The sequence below is a fragment of the Octopus sinensis genome, unplaced genomic scaffold, assembly GCF_006345805.1.
Source record: "Octopus sinensis unplaced genomic scaffold, ASM634580v1 Contig18962_ERROPOS3086990, whole genome shotgun sequence".
NCBI lineage: Eukaryota > Metazoa > Mollusca > Cephalopoda > Octopoda > Octopodidae > Octopus > Octopus sinensis.
Window position 1 is genome coordinate 184,471 of NW_021836143.1, and position 16,869 is coordinate 201,339.

At 33.1% G+C, this 16,869-nt stretch overlaps 1 protein-coding gene across 1 annotated transcript in view; it reads right to left on the bottom strand.

Annotated features, from left to right (window-relative positions):
- Window positions 1-488, bottom strand: part of LOC115231943 (lachesin-like) — a 169,666-nt gene extending 169,178 nt beyond the window's left edge. The window contains exon 1 of the mRNA XM_029801825.2: window positions 283-488. Within this exon, the coding sequence (XP_029657685.2) occupies window positions 283-451 (169 nt within the window). The 5' untranslated portion in view covers window positions 452-488. The remainder of the gene's footprint in view (window positions 1-282) is intronic.
- Window positions 489-16,869: the final 16,381 nt, after the last annotated feature.

Here is a 16,869-nt window from a genome sequence, read left to right on the forward strand (position 1 = left end):
AGATTAAGAAAAACTGAAATTAAGATTAGGAAGAACTATCAAATTTTAAAAAAAGGCTCAAAAAACATAGATCATGCAATAAATGAAATAAATAAAAACACTTAAATTATGTCAATATCATTCAGTGAAAATAACAGAGGAAGCTTTCCTATTTTTTACCTTTTTTTTTGGCCTCATAAACTTTTCCACATAATCATGTATTTTTTAACCTTTGATTATATATAAATGCACTTGCAAAACTTCTGAATTATATAGAAAAGATAACATTTTCATAATACTCACCTAATACAAATAGATTCACCTTGTTTATTTTTACAGGAACTGTATTAATTTGACAGTTGAATTGACCTTGATCAGATGGTTCCACATCCCTTATATGTAAGTTCCACTCACCAGGATGATCACGAACCACCATTATACGGACATCATCAGTAATTCGACGATCTCTCATCGTCAACAGTGTATGTCTTTGATTTGTCCATATAACCTAATACAAAAAAAAATAAGATTAAAGATAATATTAGTACTAATATATAATAACAATAATAATTTCTAAACATATGCAGGAAATAACAAACTGAAGGAAAAAATAGTCACCCTGTTGGTTATTGTATTGTACACCATTCACCTTATCCAGAAAAATGAAATGGAGAGATCAAGTTCATCAAAGTTTGAACACAACATACAGAAAATGGAAAATATATACTATTAGATATTTTATCAAATAATACCGTTTCTTTTAAACAACATTTAACAATCTGAATCAACAAGGAAGCCTATTTACTAGTTTTCACTTAATCGACAAGAAATAGCAACTAATTCTTCCATAAATCATACGTCAGTATTTTAAATGGTAAATGATGTTACATTAGATACTTTCTGGAAAATAGAACAACAGTGTTCATAAGTTTGCTAAATCAGAGCTGACTTAGAGTTAATGAGTAATGATAACACTCATGCATATGCTTACAAAATCAAGAAAACAACACAGGACCCATGACTTGCAGAAGCCTTTTTTCATGAGCAGAATTTCTGACGCATGGAATAAACTACCTGCATCAGTTGTTAGCTGTCAAGACATTACATTCTTCAAAGCTTTCATGCTTCTTGAAATTCGCCAACAGTACACCTGATGCTCCCCACCCACCATTTCTTCTTCTTTATTTCTGTTCAGGCTTTTTTTCACTGTTCACTTCCTGTACATATTTTTATGTACTGTGCATGCAGTTTTAGTTTCTTTTTTCTGATGAGTTGTAGTGCACCTGAGCACTATATACAATAAGTTCATTATTATTATCATTATTGTAAGGTGGCGAGCTGGCAGAATTGCTAGTACACCAGATGAAATGCTTAGCATCACTGCATTCTGAGTTCATATTCCGCCGAGGTCGACTTTGCCTTTCATTTTTTCGGGCTCGATAAATTAAGTACCTATTTCTTTATTACCCACAAGGGGCTAAACATAGAGGGGACAAACAAGGACAGACATAGGTATTAAGTCGATTACATCGACCACAGTGCGTAACTGGTACTTAATTTATTGACCCCGAAAGGATGAAAAGTAAAGTCGACCTCGGCGGAATTTGAACTCAGAACGTAACGGCAGACGAAATACTGCTAAGCATTTCACCCGACGTGCTAACGTTTCTGCCAGCTTGCAGCCTTGTATCATTATCAATAAATTAAGTACCGGTTACGCAATGGGGTTGACATAATCGACTAACCCCCCCCCAAAAAAAAAAAAGTTTCAGGCCTTGTGCCTATTGTAGAAAGAATTATTATTATGACATCAGCAATCAACATTCGTATTTGTTAAGGTAACTCTGAACATGAATATGGTAGTACTGGGCAAAATTGTGTTTACCCTAATCTTGCAAAATAGCGTACAGTAATACTTTACAAGTTAAACAAGGTGAAAAAACATGCTCTTTTACTCATTCAACTAGAATAGGAAAAAAAAAAGAAAAAATTGTATTAAGAATATACAACATATAGAGAAGTGAAGAGATTGTGAAAATAACAAATTAATCCTACCAAAGAGATTTTGTGCAAGATGCTTTAGTAATATAATCATCTTTCCTTTTCTAACAGAACCAAGTATTCAAAACAAATAATGAAATAGTCTAGTAAACCTTAAAATAAACCTAGTTCTAAGCAAAGAATATGCTTAAGAAAAGAAAGTCAATCAAATTCAGAGCATATATGGAGCCAAAGTATACAGCATGTTATGCAATGAGTTAGAAAGAAAATAATTATGAGTTCCTTTTTTACCAAATCAAATACTTGCATAAGTAGCAGAAAATTTACAGACAATCCAAACCACTACCAATGAGCTAATGATGGTACCTCTATATGGTTGTTTGCCAAGTTAGAAATAAAAGCTAAATTTCCCTCAAATCATAGCTACATCTTTAAAAATGGACACAGAGACACACTGTATATGTGTATATATATATATATATATATATAAAATGTGACCTCATGTGTACCGTTGGCAATTTTTTTCCTCTGTCTTCCCTTCTCTGGATCTTTCCTTCTCCTATGTTTCCGACGAAGAGCTCCGCTTGAAACGTTAAACCCTCCTTCTTTCCTTCTTTCCTGAGCGTCCAATAATACTATATTTGTTCCACGTCCTTGCGTTGTGTTTTTTTGTGCTTTCTTGTTTGGATTAACTTTATATATATATATATAGTTTGGACAAATGACTGAAATGCTTTTGCTTGTCCAGGACCGACCAAGGCTTAAATAACAGTACATGTGTAGCTGGCAAATTCATGTAATTAATACAGAATCCAATACCACAATTTGTGAGTAAAGTACATAACAAGTACGCAAGTAACTGTAGTGAAAGCAGTTAAGGAATCATCAAATAAACCCAAATAACACTTGAATACTGAAAAAGAAAATATACATATAACAAAAAAAAAAAAATGAAGACCTCCTCCTCTTACCATGCAAATAACTTTGTAACTAAATAACCTAAAAATAGAACACTGAAATCTTTACCCTTAAAAAAGTAGGCTGCACTTCTGATAATTTTATATTACTAGGGAGTCAAAAGGATGGTTATGGTTATAAAGAGCAATTATTAGTGTTTTACACATTGAAGACAGGTAAGGCTGAAACAATGAATTGATTACTGAAAAGCCTTTGTAGTGTAACATTTGGATATTTGATTCAAAATATCCTCCTGGATATTTATTTGATGCCGAAAAGAGAAACATCAAGAACTACAATGCAGAAAGATGACTAAATGAGAAGTTAAAAATACTACCAATGTACAAGAACTTTGAAATGAAAATAAACAAGATTTGAAATAATACTAGTTGTACTGACTGTAATGTAGAACATGAACCAAAACAAACACTGTACTATTCCCTAGAATTTCACATAATTAGTCTAATAAAAAAGCCACTAAACTGTCACACAACCTGCCAGGAATAGCAATTAAATCTCCCTCAAATCGTACCCTACCACTTTGGAGAAAGGTGCATGAGCAGAGAAAGGTAAATGAACAAAGGAGTAGCAAATAAGTAGAGAATGCCCATTTGTTTGAGAGGACTGTTTAATCTTGTATTGCTGAGGACAAGATAACCTCCCAAGTGCCGGTGCCATTATGAGATGCACCCAATACATTCTTTAAAGTGGCTGGTAATTGCAAAGACATCGAGCTGAAGAAATAGAGCCAAAATGAACTGTAGAAGGTGTGGTCCTCCAAACCATATACAAAACCAGCAGCGCCTACAAAGAACTGACCCCAACCCTGTTGAGCCATCACATAGTGGCACAGCAAGCAAGTCCCTGTTGAGCTCTCTCTATATAAATGTATTAAGCCTGTTAGAAAATAGAAATTTTGATAAAATGTGGTAGTCCAGCATAGAGACCATAAGAATATAACTATTGCACAAATTTGGATAAAATTTGCCGATGCTATATAATGATCATTGATATACATTGTGAATGTAGTTTTTCCTTGTTGTCATGACCTTTCCCTAACCAAGGTAGATAGAATATAGTTGACTGCACATAAGTTGATTTTTTTTCGCATATATTTATAAGATATCGATTCTTGGGAATTGATTTCCTAATTAAATCATAAATAAATAATGATGATTAAATCACTAATAAATGATATCACCAGCTTTTGACATCAAAACAACAACACTATTTGAACTGTGGTTTCAAGCACTTCAGGATTTGGCAATAGATGGGGATATCTATAGTGCAGAACTTTAACAGTTGATAATAATAATTTCCTCCCTTTCTTTCGCATTATTGCCTTATTTCCATTATAGATAGTTCTAAGCTCATACAATCGTTGCTTATGAATGCGCTTAAGATCTTTGCTAAAGGTGAAAAACAAACAAATACATCTCTTTAATTATGCATGTCTGAACTGAAGATTTAGGGAGAGAATTTGCTGTTAAAAGAAATATGCTACGTTGACAATGAAAAGGAATAAATCTGTACTTAAAGACAAAATTCAATTAGCTTCAAAGAGAAATACAGTTTGTTCGAAGAGGATGTCTTACATACTATCATTGAGTTATAGACTTAAATCAAGGATTAAGAGGGAAAAGAAAAAAGAATATATATGTGAGTATATATATATATATGAATACATTTGTGTGTGAAGCAAGAAAAACTATTTTTTAAAAGTATACAATTCTTACATTCTTACAGATTCAATTACACCAGTTACAGTATGAAATATACTAAAACTATTACAAATTAGATAAAAGCAGAAATGCATTTTAGGCAGGACTATTAAACATATTTAAACTACACTATTATCCACAATCCAACTTGATATGTCTTTAAACAACTAGAAAATAAAGGGGCTGGGAGTAATGAATAGGAAATGAATGAAGAAATGTTTATCAGCATCATTGATTTATTGTCCACTCTTCCATGGAGTTTATTGAAGTACAATTTTCTACAGCTATATGTCATTCCAGTTGCCAAACCATATCTATTTCTAAACAGTGTAATATTTTCCCACGGTCAAACATACCGGTCATAATGACATTCATTTACAAAAGTCATGTGATGTCAAGACAATACTATGCACCCTCACATTTATGTACACACACACACATATATCTGATAGGCTTCTTTCAGTTTCTACCAACCAAAATTGATTTCATAAGGTTAGACAGAATTTGAAGAGGGAAAAGTTTTGAAGTTAATAAAATTCTACTGAATTTCAAGAAATTATCTCAAGTAATGTTTGTTGCCACTTTAACATGGCTGTTCTGTTCGAATGGATATTATTGCGATTTTTTAACCCTAAGAGGACATTTCCTCTAACTGGTTAATGATGCACACTTGCATCTGATATATTGCAAGCAGGGGAGTGAACCCTTACCACCTTCTAATGACGGGACCAGTAATATTTCACTTTGGTAAAAAGTAACTCATATTGATCAACAGTGGAATATCTGATATACTCTGAAATAGAGGTGTCTAAATTGTCCTTTAGAGAGAAACAAAAACATTATAGGTCTCGTCACTAGGACACAAAACCAATTTTCTAGAAACAGAAATACATATTAATTAAGAAGATTACTATAAATTTTTCTATTACATATGATTTCCAATCTATTTTATATATTTGTGTTTAAATGTCCTTGCTATATTCTAATGTTAATATAGATAAGAAAAAAACGTTATAATCTTCCAGCAATTCCTGGCAAAAGTAAATTCTCTTAGTTGTTGTAAGCCACTTTGTGATTCTACATCAAATCATATGGACATTCCCCTATCACTTCTTCATCTACTATGAAATATCTATATAATATGAAATTAAACCCAGGGAAAAAAATATGGAAAGAGATATGTTTAAAAAATATGACACAGTAATAGATCAAATTTCAAAGATAAAACAAAATTAATATAACATTTCAACAGGGGAAAAAAGAAGTTAAATCTGCAAGTACACCAAACAGAAAATGTGAAAAGTATGTTTAATTTGTCTGTTTCAAATTATTTCTTGTCTAAAATATAATTTTAAAAAAGGAGAAAAAAAGTTTCATTGAATATTATATTGCAACTATAATTTTTCTATCTTTTCTATTTATTCTGTTTCACTTTATCCTTGATAGAAGAACAGGTCATATTTTCTAAGAAAGGTAACACATCTGAACCTATTGTCTATTAGCCAATGACTTCCACACCAAACACATCTACTGGAGTGGAAACTATACATTAATAATACACACATGCACAAGCTTCAGATTGTTTACTTCAATAACCAACCATCAGCATGGGCTCCCCTAGTTCATTGGCAATGTTACATCTTATTTAGAAAAAGCAACATTGTTGGTCTTCACATAAGCGATAATGAGATGGAAAAATTTCTCAAAGATGTTTTGTGCATAAAAAACTCAAAGAAGGGAGTACTAATACAATGTAATGATAAAAAAAAAAGGAATTAAAATGACACCATTATGAAAAGAGAAACTATCAATGTTAAGAATGAATTGTCAAAGGCAAGGGAGATCATTCTGAATAAAAATCTTACAACTTGCACAAATTTCTTTTAACAAAGACTGTGTGCAAAACATTGATTGCTACTTCATATCAAATCAGACCAATGTACACTTAGTCTTTTTAAATTCTTATATAATTCATGTTGACCGTCTTGTCTTGCCAACCAATTGTAGATGTGATCCTACTTTGACTGGCTTCTGTGCCGGTGGCACGTAAAAAGCACCAACCGATCATGGCCGCTGCCAGCCTCCCCTGGCACCTGTGCCGGTGGCATGTAAAAAGCACCCACTACACTCACGGAGTGGTTGGCGTTAGGAAGGGCATCCAGCTGTAGAAACACTGCCAGATCAGACTGGAGCCTGGTGCAGCCCCTTGGCTTCCCAGACCCAGGTTGAACCATCCAGCCATGCTAGCATGGAAAACGGACATTAAACAATGATGATGATGATTTGTCCACTTGTCACTAATTTGCACACGTGTAGACAAGAAGGTTTCAATCAGTCAATATCAACTATAATTCTGCACATGTGTGTGCTGGCCTTGGTAAGGAATTTTGAGGAAAACTAAAAGTTATCTATGCATGCAAGTCACCTCTTTCTTTCCATGTCACTGACTTTTATCCAGTAGAAAGACTGTATCAGAAAGTCTTGTGATTAAGTATATCTACCCAAGTCAGCTGATATTTTGACACCAGTGTTGTTGCAGGTGTTGCTGTAAGAATTCAAAGAGCTGGAATAGTTACTGCAAGACATTTTGATTGATATTCTAACATCTTCAACAGTCCTTCACCCTGAATTGGTGAAAGGCAAAGTTGCATCTCAGCAGGATTTCAACTCAGAGCAATGACAGCTGGAACAAACACTGCAAGGCATTTCTATTCAAAGCTCTAATGACTCTGCCAATTAGCTACCTTTTGTCAACAAGTAGAGACAAATAAAATCAGTCTTACATATATATATAATGACATATTAGCATATGTAGCTTTACATACATATGCAAGATTTAGGAATATTTTTTTCATGTTCAAGAAAATCCTTAACAAATATTGTGTGTGTGTCTTTATACACCCAGATATATCTATTGGAGTAAGATATGGGAATTATATGAGAGAAACAGGACCAACCCAAATGCAATTAGAACAATCAGAGAAAGCAAGTTTTAACATCAGTCAACTTTTAATGATAAAATATCTACAATGAAATATTAGAAACAACTAAATTAAAAATGGAATTATAAGAATTAGTGAAAAGACTATTATTAGATGTGACTTTAAATACTACTTTCCTGCTGGTAAGATTGATAACAAAATAATATCAGTAATAAACTACAATTGGAGACAAAAAAAAAATCAGAAAAGTAGTTGTGAACATAATATTTGGCTTGAATAATGTAGGTTAATTTGTCCAAGTATTATAATGTCACACAGGCATGTGACACTAAAAATCCTCATAATCAGTAAAAATCAGCAATGACATTGATGTATATTTATACTCTTAAAAATGTTAAGAAAGAACAAAAAGGCAACAAGATTCAATCCTTAGAATCAGTGAAATAGAGAGCCTTACTTCTAAATAAGTGAGAAAATTCTCAGGTGACCTAAGGCCAGGGCCTAATTTTACAGCACAATTAAATACATATAGGCGCAGGAGTGGCTGTGTGGTAAGTAGCTTGCTAACCAACCACATGGTTCCGGGTTCAGTCCCACTGTGTAGCATCTTGGGCAAGTGTCTTCTGCTATAGCCCCGGGCCGACCAATGCCTTGTGAGTGGATTCGGTAGACGGAAACTGAAAGAAGCCCGTCGTATATATGTATATATATATATGTGTATGTGTGTTTGTTTGTGTGTCTGTGTTTGCCCCCCTAGCATTGCTTGACAACCGATGCTGGTGTGTTTATGTCCCCGTTACTTAGCGGTTCGGCAAAAGAGACCGATAGAATAAGTACTGGGCTTACAAAAAGAATAAGTCCGGGGTCGAGTTGCTCGATTAAAGGCGGTGCTCCAGCATGGCCACAGTCAAATGACTGAAACAAGTAAAAGAGTAAAAGAGAGTAAAGAGTATATGAACATGACTCATATTGTATTGGCACTCAAGTTATTAATACCAGTCCCGTCCTTCCAAATGCAACAGGATTTAATTCAAGTTATCACTTAATTTGCTCAAAATAGAGGCCAAATCTCTTTTAAACATACCCTACAAAGAAAAGTGGAAGGATGCATTAGATAATGTGGTTTTAGCCCTGGATGAAAGACTAGGTAGTCAGGGTTGAAATATTTTTGATCATAAGCCTATCAGACAAAACTGACCTGGGCTAAAGAATAACATTAAAAACCTTTTATCACATTATTGCTTTTTGTTCAAAACTATAAGAGGAAGCAAGAAAAATCTAGCAGAGCTTGTAGAACAATACATATGGAATGTCATAAGATAACAATAAGAATGATAAACAGAGTTTTACATAGAAAGACATAGATACAGAGGTCCCAATTCTGGGGAATGTGAAACTGAAAAGATTTAGGTTTCTTGAAGAGTCTTTAATGTCGAAGAAAGTTCATAATCATATGGTAGACCATCTACAGAATAAAGTACTCCTTAAAGATGAAAATACTCTCAAGAAAGGATTTAAAAATAAAGCAAGCTAAATGATAAATAATTCTATACTAGATGCTATTATTCCAACATAGTTTTAATAAAGAACTAAAAACACAACCATTTTTATAACTACACAACCCAGTCCAGAAAGTTAGATCTAGTTATGATTCTAATAAAACAATTAGCTGATTCTACAAATGGTATTGATGATGAAAAGGATAGAGTAGTATAACTGTGTGTAGAATAAATAAATCTCTAGAAAATACAAAAAGAAAAATCAGTACAGATTAACATCCATTACCAAATGTTAAGACATAAACTATAATCTCAATTGTTTCTCTAGTTTATAGCAATGAAAAATGTTGTTTCATTTGTTATAATGAAAACAACAGCAGAAAGAAAAATAACAAAGGTAAATTATTTTATAAGTGTAAAAATTTCATTATTAGCTTTTCCTTAATTTGTGATTTTTCAAAATTCCCATTGAAAGAGAAACTAAACATAGAAATATCTTTCACCAAACTGAATGTAATCCCTTGGGTTGATAATGCCCATAAATTTATAAAGTGAAACAATATTGACTAAACTTTATATGCAACCTTATACACTTTATGATGCCAATATAATAAGAAAGTTAGAGGAAGAAGATATAGTTTTAGTCATGAGTAAACCAATTTAGAATTTCTGTAACAAACATGTTACTGGAACTTAGACAGTAACATTACCAGCACTCAGAAATAAAACTACTTTAGTTTTAAACAGATACACGTTTTACTTTCTTTTGAGGAATTTCCTTCAAATTATTAGTATTTAAGAGCAAAATGGAGATGTTAAAATTGTGTCTCAGATGTCTACTATGTCTGGAAAATACTCTGATCTATAACAAAGAGATCTCAGCTAAACCCAATCCAATTTTATCTTTAGAAAGTGATGAAATAAAATGTGTGTATGTGTGTGTATGTGCTTATGTACAGGTGTTATTGTGTGAGAATATTTGTGAGTATGTAAAAATGCATTGTCTAAGAATTACTCCTTTCTTTTGGCCCTAACACAAGAGAGTTTAAGAAACAAATGACTGATGAAGTTTTACCATTTCTGCAGAGGGAACAGTGCTGCTCTACATTGAAGAACAGATGGTATACCAACATAAAGGTAAAAATAAATATTAGTGAATTCTTTACAGTGACCTTGGGTTGTCTAACATATTTATTAAGAAATAAAGAATAAACAGCAACACCATTCAATTCCAGTATAGCCTTATTGAAATGAAGGCTTTTATAAAGAAAAAGAAATTGAATATTTCACAGAAGTTCTGCTAATTGATAAGATGCAAAAAAAAAAAAAAATTTGTTTCACTTAGTTATGTAAAATAAACTTTCATTAGCAAATTTTGCAAGTAAACAGTTTGGTAAAATAGTCAATCAGCACTAGATTCATTCTTTGCTAGTATTTTCAATTTGGTGTCCAATATAATTCAGTGAGACTGATCTTAAGTTAAGTAGTGGTGCTAACATAAAAACTTCATTTTGACAGATATTGAAAATGTTTGTTTGCTGCTTATGAAATCATGAGGTCAAAAGTAAGATTAAGAAAGAGATTCTAAAGTAGTCAATATACTGCAGTTTGGTGTAGAAGCAAAATGTATTTACTGACATTTAGCTAATCCTGCTTTATTATTGGGCATAGGATTAAGAAAAGGTACTTGGCTGCACCTGCAACTGAATATAAAGATGGCTTGGATACTTTAGTGAAACACTTATCTTTACATCACCATTCATAGTGCTCAAGAAATTTCATTTTACAAAGATAAGAAGGTTAAATGTTGAACAATTTCCAAAATTTTCTCTTTAATCCATGCAAAAGTCAACACTTTGACTAAATCAAATTTGAATAGTAATCATAACCACTACTACCATCATTTTTGTGCTAATCTTGCCATTCTAGTTTTACATAGACAAAGCTGTACATACAGCATATCACCACACATAATATTGTTATTTTATCTGTGAAGAGCAATACCTACAGATCTGACCACACTACTTTTTCCCATGTTTACATTAACTTTATAGTACTGAGCACTTTTTTAACTCACTACTTATCTCACTACATACAGTCACTCTTTTGCACAAAGAGTAAAATTCATTATTATTGTTGCTGTTGTTAAGTCCTCTAGGTCAACCATTATCTAGCAGGCCAATGATCATTAGCATTAGCATTCCAACTCTGGCTGTTCCAGGTGGGTTTTTTTTTTTGGACATAATGTATCCAGGACTACACTATCTAATGTATCTTTCTATTTTTAAGGGGTTAGTGCATGATTTGAGAGGGATTTGGTTTTTTTTTTTGCAGGTTGAGCAACAGCCTATTAAGTCTTTTTGCTAATAGAACTAAATGTGACTACTTATTCACTAAATTCTCTATGCCAGTATTAATTATGCACTTCTGATAAATAAGAGAAGCTACCTTCAGATAATATACTAACAAAAAATAATTACATTGTTTAAAAACATTCACAACAATAAGGATGAAAATAAGCACAAATTATGTTGTGGCCATGGTTTTGAAAGCAAAGCAGAATATTACTGTGAATATAATAAAACAAAAATCTAATAATTTGAATCTAACAAATGCACACAAACTATGTTTTGTTTTGGTTAGCTATGGTTTTTTAAAAGCAAAGGTGAGTGTCATTGTGAATGTAATAAAACAAATCCAAGAAAAAACTATAATAAATTCACTTCTTTGATTAGAACAAAAATTGATGACTGGTTCTAATTCTTTAAAGTTGAAATATTCATTGTGAACAAATTTCATAATGCTACTGATGCAGTTCAGTTGTTTCCAAAATCATTGTTTTGAACACATATGCAGGTTATATTATCCCACTTTTTTATTTTCTTTCTGTCCATCTATTTATTTTAAATGCTGGGTCTAGAGGAAGAAGCAGAGCCTATTTCCTTCACAACTCTTCAAGACCAATGAAACTGGTGCTGTTTATATTTTACCAAGAAAGAGGGCTTAATGTAGGACACAAAATTGATGAGATGGGGATATGCAAATGGATTTAAAGTTCTTAGCACATCTGTAGAGTGTAATGCTAAGTGAATTCATACAAAAACCATCAAATATCTTTTCTCTGGACACAGTCTAGGATGTGTGTGCATGTAGCAGCAGTACAATTCCAAATATTGGAACAATACTCCATTGTGAGTCTTGCTTGAACTTTGTAGAAGGTTAGTAGTTGTTAGTGGTGGAGAAATGTTCTGAGATTTTGATCATGGACAAGAGAGGATCAAGTTGCTGCCAGTGGATGATGTTTGGAGGTAGCAGATTGATGCACATTTTGAAACAGCACAAAGCTGTTCACCAACGCACTTAAACATCTCACCCAGAGGCCTTCTACATCATCTCTCTGCCTTTATAATGCTATTACAGTAACCTTGGTTGGTCTTGAGTCACCTCTACACAGAACTCTGAACATTTTCATCTCTCCTGATCTCATTACTCACCCCATATTATATTGTGTCCCACACCTTGGCTCTATCATAACCACTTTTACTGAATGTTGTTCATTAAGAATTCCTTCCTTGCACATATTTCTTACACAAAATGTAAACTGGATCAATTTTACAATCTTAGAGACTCTGAAAAGGCTATGGGCAAGGCTCCATACTTCAATTTTCTACTCCTACAAAAGAAATTACTTGACAACGGGTAAAATATTGACTTACAATATTCTTATTATGTTGATTGCAGAACTAATTAAGTCAGATTAACAAAAGATAAATTACATAAAAATATATATAAGAAAGAAAAAGGAATATTATAATATTTTTATCGTTGGATCATTACCAGTGCATTGAAATATGGTGTTTAGCCATACATGCCACAGACTGAGCAGAAAACTTACTCACAACCTCATGCAATCTAGTTTGTAGAATTCTCATGTCCAGTCACAATTTGTGAGTGAGAGATAGTGTGCAAAACTAATTCTGTAGTTGTAAGGAGTAGGTGTTAAAAATTTTCTTGCATGAAACAAAGCAATGCAAGGTGAAAGGGAGGTTTTTTTTACAGTTCAGTGATTTTTTAAATTTTTTTTATTCAGTGTACTAGAAATGCAAGAGAGAGATGAAAACAAATGTTTGGTTTCAATTTCGTGAGATCCTTTGCTAACAGAAATGTAAGGTTACAAAACAGACTATCATCTGAAACAAAGGAAAGCAAGAAATTGTGGCCAAAGAATTCAAGTGTGCACAAGGAGAAACAAGATGAAACAAAATATTGGCAAGATGTAGTAGAAAGACAAAAAGAAAAAACAAATCAACGATCAGATATACAAATAGCTACTGCTTTTGCTATCACATAAATAAAGATGCCTGATATGCCTGACTGAGAAATACATCATCACACAGACTTTCTGAGGTGTGGATAAAATAACAAAAAGTAGTCAAAGTGTTCAATACTGAAACTTCAGCCTGTCACTACACCAAGTTTCCTCATTTCAATCAAATTCAACAAATCTACTGCTTGAAGATTCTAGTTTTCTAGTATTTCAAGGTTTTGTTCATATATATATGAATGTATGTTTGTGTATGCATATGTTGTTGGGACGCACATTGAAAGGACAAAGTAAGTCCAAATTGTAAAGATGTTTGCTATAGAAATATAAGATCCTGAGTTTTACAAAACTGTGCAGTACCTGTGGCAAGTATTTACAATGATAGAACCAGGACAACTCAGCCTTGAGTAAAATTGGGTGTGTCAGGATTGTGTAGAAATTTGTAAACTGTAAATCAAGCAGTCAAACTGATCATACATTAAGTCATGATGATTATGGTTAAAATTTACTAAGACAACTGCCTGTCTACTAGTTAGGTACTTAGATTATATATCAATTAGTAGATTGTTTTATTGATTGTTATACATGTATAATCATTGCCAACAGAAGATCAATTTACTTATTACTATGGCATGATTGTTTGCATGTGCACGTGTGCGTGTGTTGGGTTTACAGAATTGTTAGAATGTTTTTTCTGACTCATATCATGCTGAGCTCAAATCCTGTAGAAGTCATCCTAACCTGTCATCTTTTCAATACTGACAAAACCATATCAGTCCCAGTGGTGATTAGTGGAACAGATAGAGTGTCAAACAGAATTTTTAGTGGTAACTGTTCTGGTTCTTTGCATTCTGATTGCAATACCTGCAACAACACTAGTAGCAAGCTTTATTGACCTTGACTTACACTTGGAATAAGATTAGCGGCATGGGGAGGAGAAATTCTCTATCATCTACAATATATCTTGCTCAGGTTTGAATATGGTCAGAGATATATTGCCAACCACTAACTGACAGGGGCTTTATATATGTATGTATGTATGTATGTATAATAGGCACAGGTGTGGCTGTGTGATAAAAAACTTGCTTTTCAAACACATAGCTCCAGGTTCAATCCCACTGTGTGGCACCTTGGGTGTCATCTACTATAGCCTCAAGATGACCAAAGCCTTGTGAGTAGATTTGGTAGATGGAAACTAGTGAAAACTTGTGTGTGTGTGTATGTGTGTGTGTGTGCGTATTTGTCCCTCCATCACTGCTTGACAACTGGTGTCGGTGTATTTATATCCGCTTAACTTAGCAGTTTGGCAAAAGAATAAGTACTAGGCTTAAAAAAATAAGTTCTTGGGTCGATTTGTTGGATTACAGTCCTTGAAGGCTTGGCTCCAGCAAGGCCACAGGCCAATGACTGAAACAAATAAAATATATAAAGTCAATGCAGCTAAAACGTTTACAACAGTCATGGCATTCGAAGCCTACAGGTGTTACAACTTTAGTAAGTTTTCTTCTTTATTTTAAAGCCCACTTTTCCAGTCTTGCATTGGTCACACAGAATCCATTGGGGCAGATTTTCTACAGCTAAATACCTTTCCTGTCACTGAAACTTGCTGGTTTCAGTCAAACTAATATTTTCCCTTGTTGTCATAGAAGAATGAAAATGAATGATGTCTGAAGGTGAAGTTCATTTACAACAATTGCATGCTACAGTACTGTGTTGACTGAGATCTCTATTGGCAGATCACTAGTATGTATAGTAGCTATTTCATTTTACTCTATTTTTGACATGTGTGTGTGTGTGTGTGTGTATATCTTTGTTGCCTGAATGAACATGCATAAGCAAGAACTTGGAGGGCAAACTAATCTGCAATGTGTGTGTGTGTGTGTGTGTGTGTGTGTGTGTCTGTGTGAGTGTATGTGTGTGAGTGTGTGTGTGAGAGAGAGAGAGAGAGAGAGTGTGAAGATGTTTGGTATTGTCCCATTTTCATATCACACACACACACACACATACACGCGTGCACACACACACACATACACACACACACACACACACAAACATACACTCATACAGAAAGTGAGAGAGAAAGAAAGAAAGAATAAGGAGGGAAGGAGAATGTACATGCATTATGATTGGACTACAGAATACTGAAAGTACATCATACAAGCTTGCAGTGAAATATGTACCATCTATTATATAAACATTTCCATGTTCATGAATATGATATACATGGTTATTTCAAAATATGATATCATGAGGTTTGCAGATTTGAACTAGAGTCACCCAACAATGAGTTGCAAATTCAGAAGCACTATATTTGTTATTTATTTTTTCCGCAGCATCTTTGGGTTTTCTTTTCCTGCTGCCTTCAGTCATTGAGATAACACTATGTTATACCTTCAAGGGTACATCTTAGTACCTTTATTTAGTATTCACTAGCAGTATCGCCCGGCGTTGCTTGGGTTTGTAAGGGAAATAACTATATAAGCATCTTTAGAGAGTTATAGCCAAAAAATAGCAAAAAAATGCATTAAAAATGAAAAAAAAATTATTGTAAATTTTTTTTAAATCGTTGACTCATCGTAGACATTTTTAGAGAGTTACTTCCCTTATATAATAGCGAAAAGAATGCATTAAAATGGAAAAAAATGATGGTAATTTTTTTTTTAAATCGTAGACTCATCATAGATGCGCGCTAATACCCAGAAGGGCTCGATATGAATCACGACTATAAGATACCCGGTTTTGGTTAAACTGCACCGCAAAATGTGGGAGTAGTTAGGAATCTAAATCGTAGGAGACAGACACACAACTTGGCTTTTATATATAAAGATTACAATAGTTGTTACATGTTTCTTGATCTTAGGATGAAATGAACAATGATCTTAAGTGGGGTTTGAATTCAGAATGCAACTAAATACAACTATCTATTTTGTTTAATACTCAACAGATTCTAACATCCATCCACCATGAGAAAAAAAAAAAAATCTAATTGCATAAAATATCAAAAAAAGTACAAATGAAATGATATTGGATTGATATACACAGTGGACATTAGAAATTCAGCTAATATTTTAACACAAAGAAAAAAAATGTGCAAGTCAGATGGTAATATTATTAACACTACAATAATAATAATAATAATTATGATTATTAGTATTATTACTATTGTTATTGTTTTCGATATGTGCTTAATACATAGCTAGTAAACCTCCATTCCCATATAAAGAAATGATAGGTTATTGTTTTCTTGAAAATTGCTCTGAAAGAAGTAAAAAAAAATATATAGCTCTCATCACTTTTGCCATCTGCCACAAACAGATATGATTTGCATTAAATGGTTGAAAAGACAGAATATTATTTTCATATATATTATTAATTACACAAACCTCTTCATCAATATATTATTCTGCAATCATATTTGCTTACTTTAAGTTTGTGGGTGTTCAGGT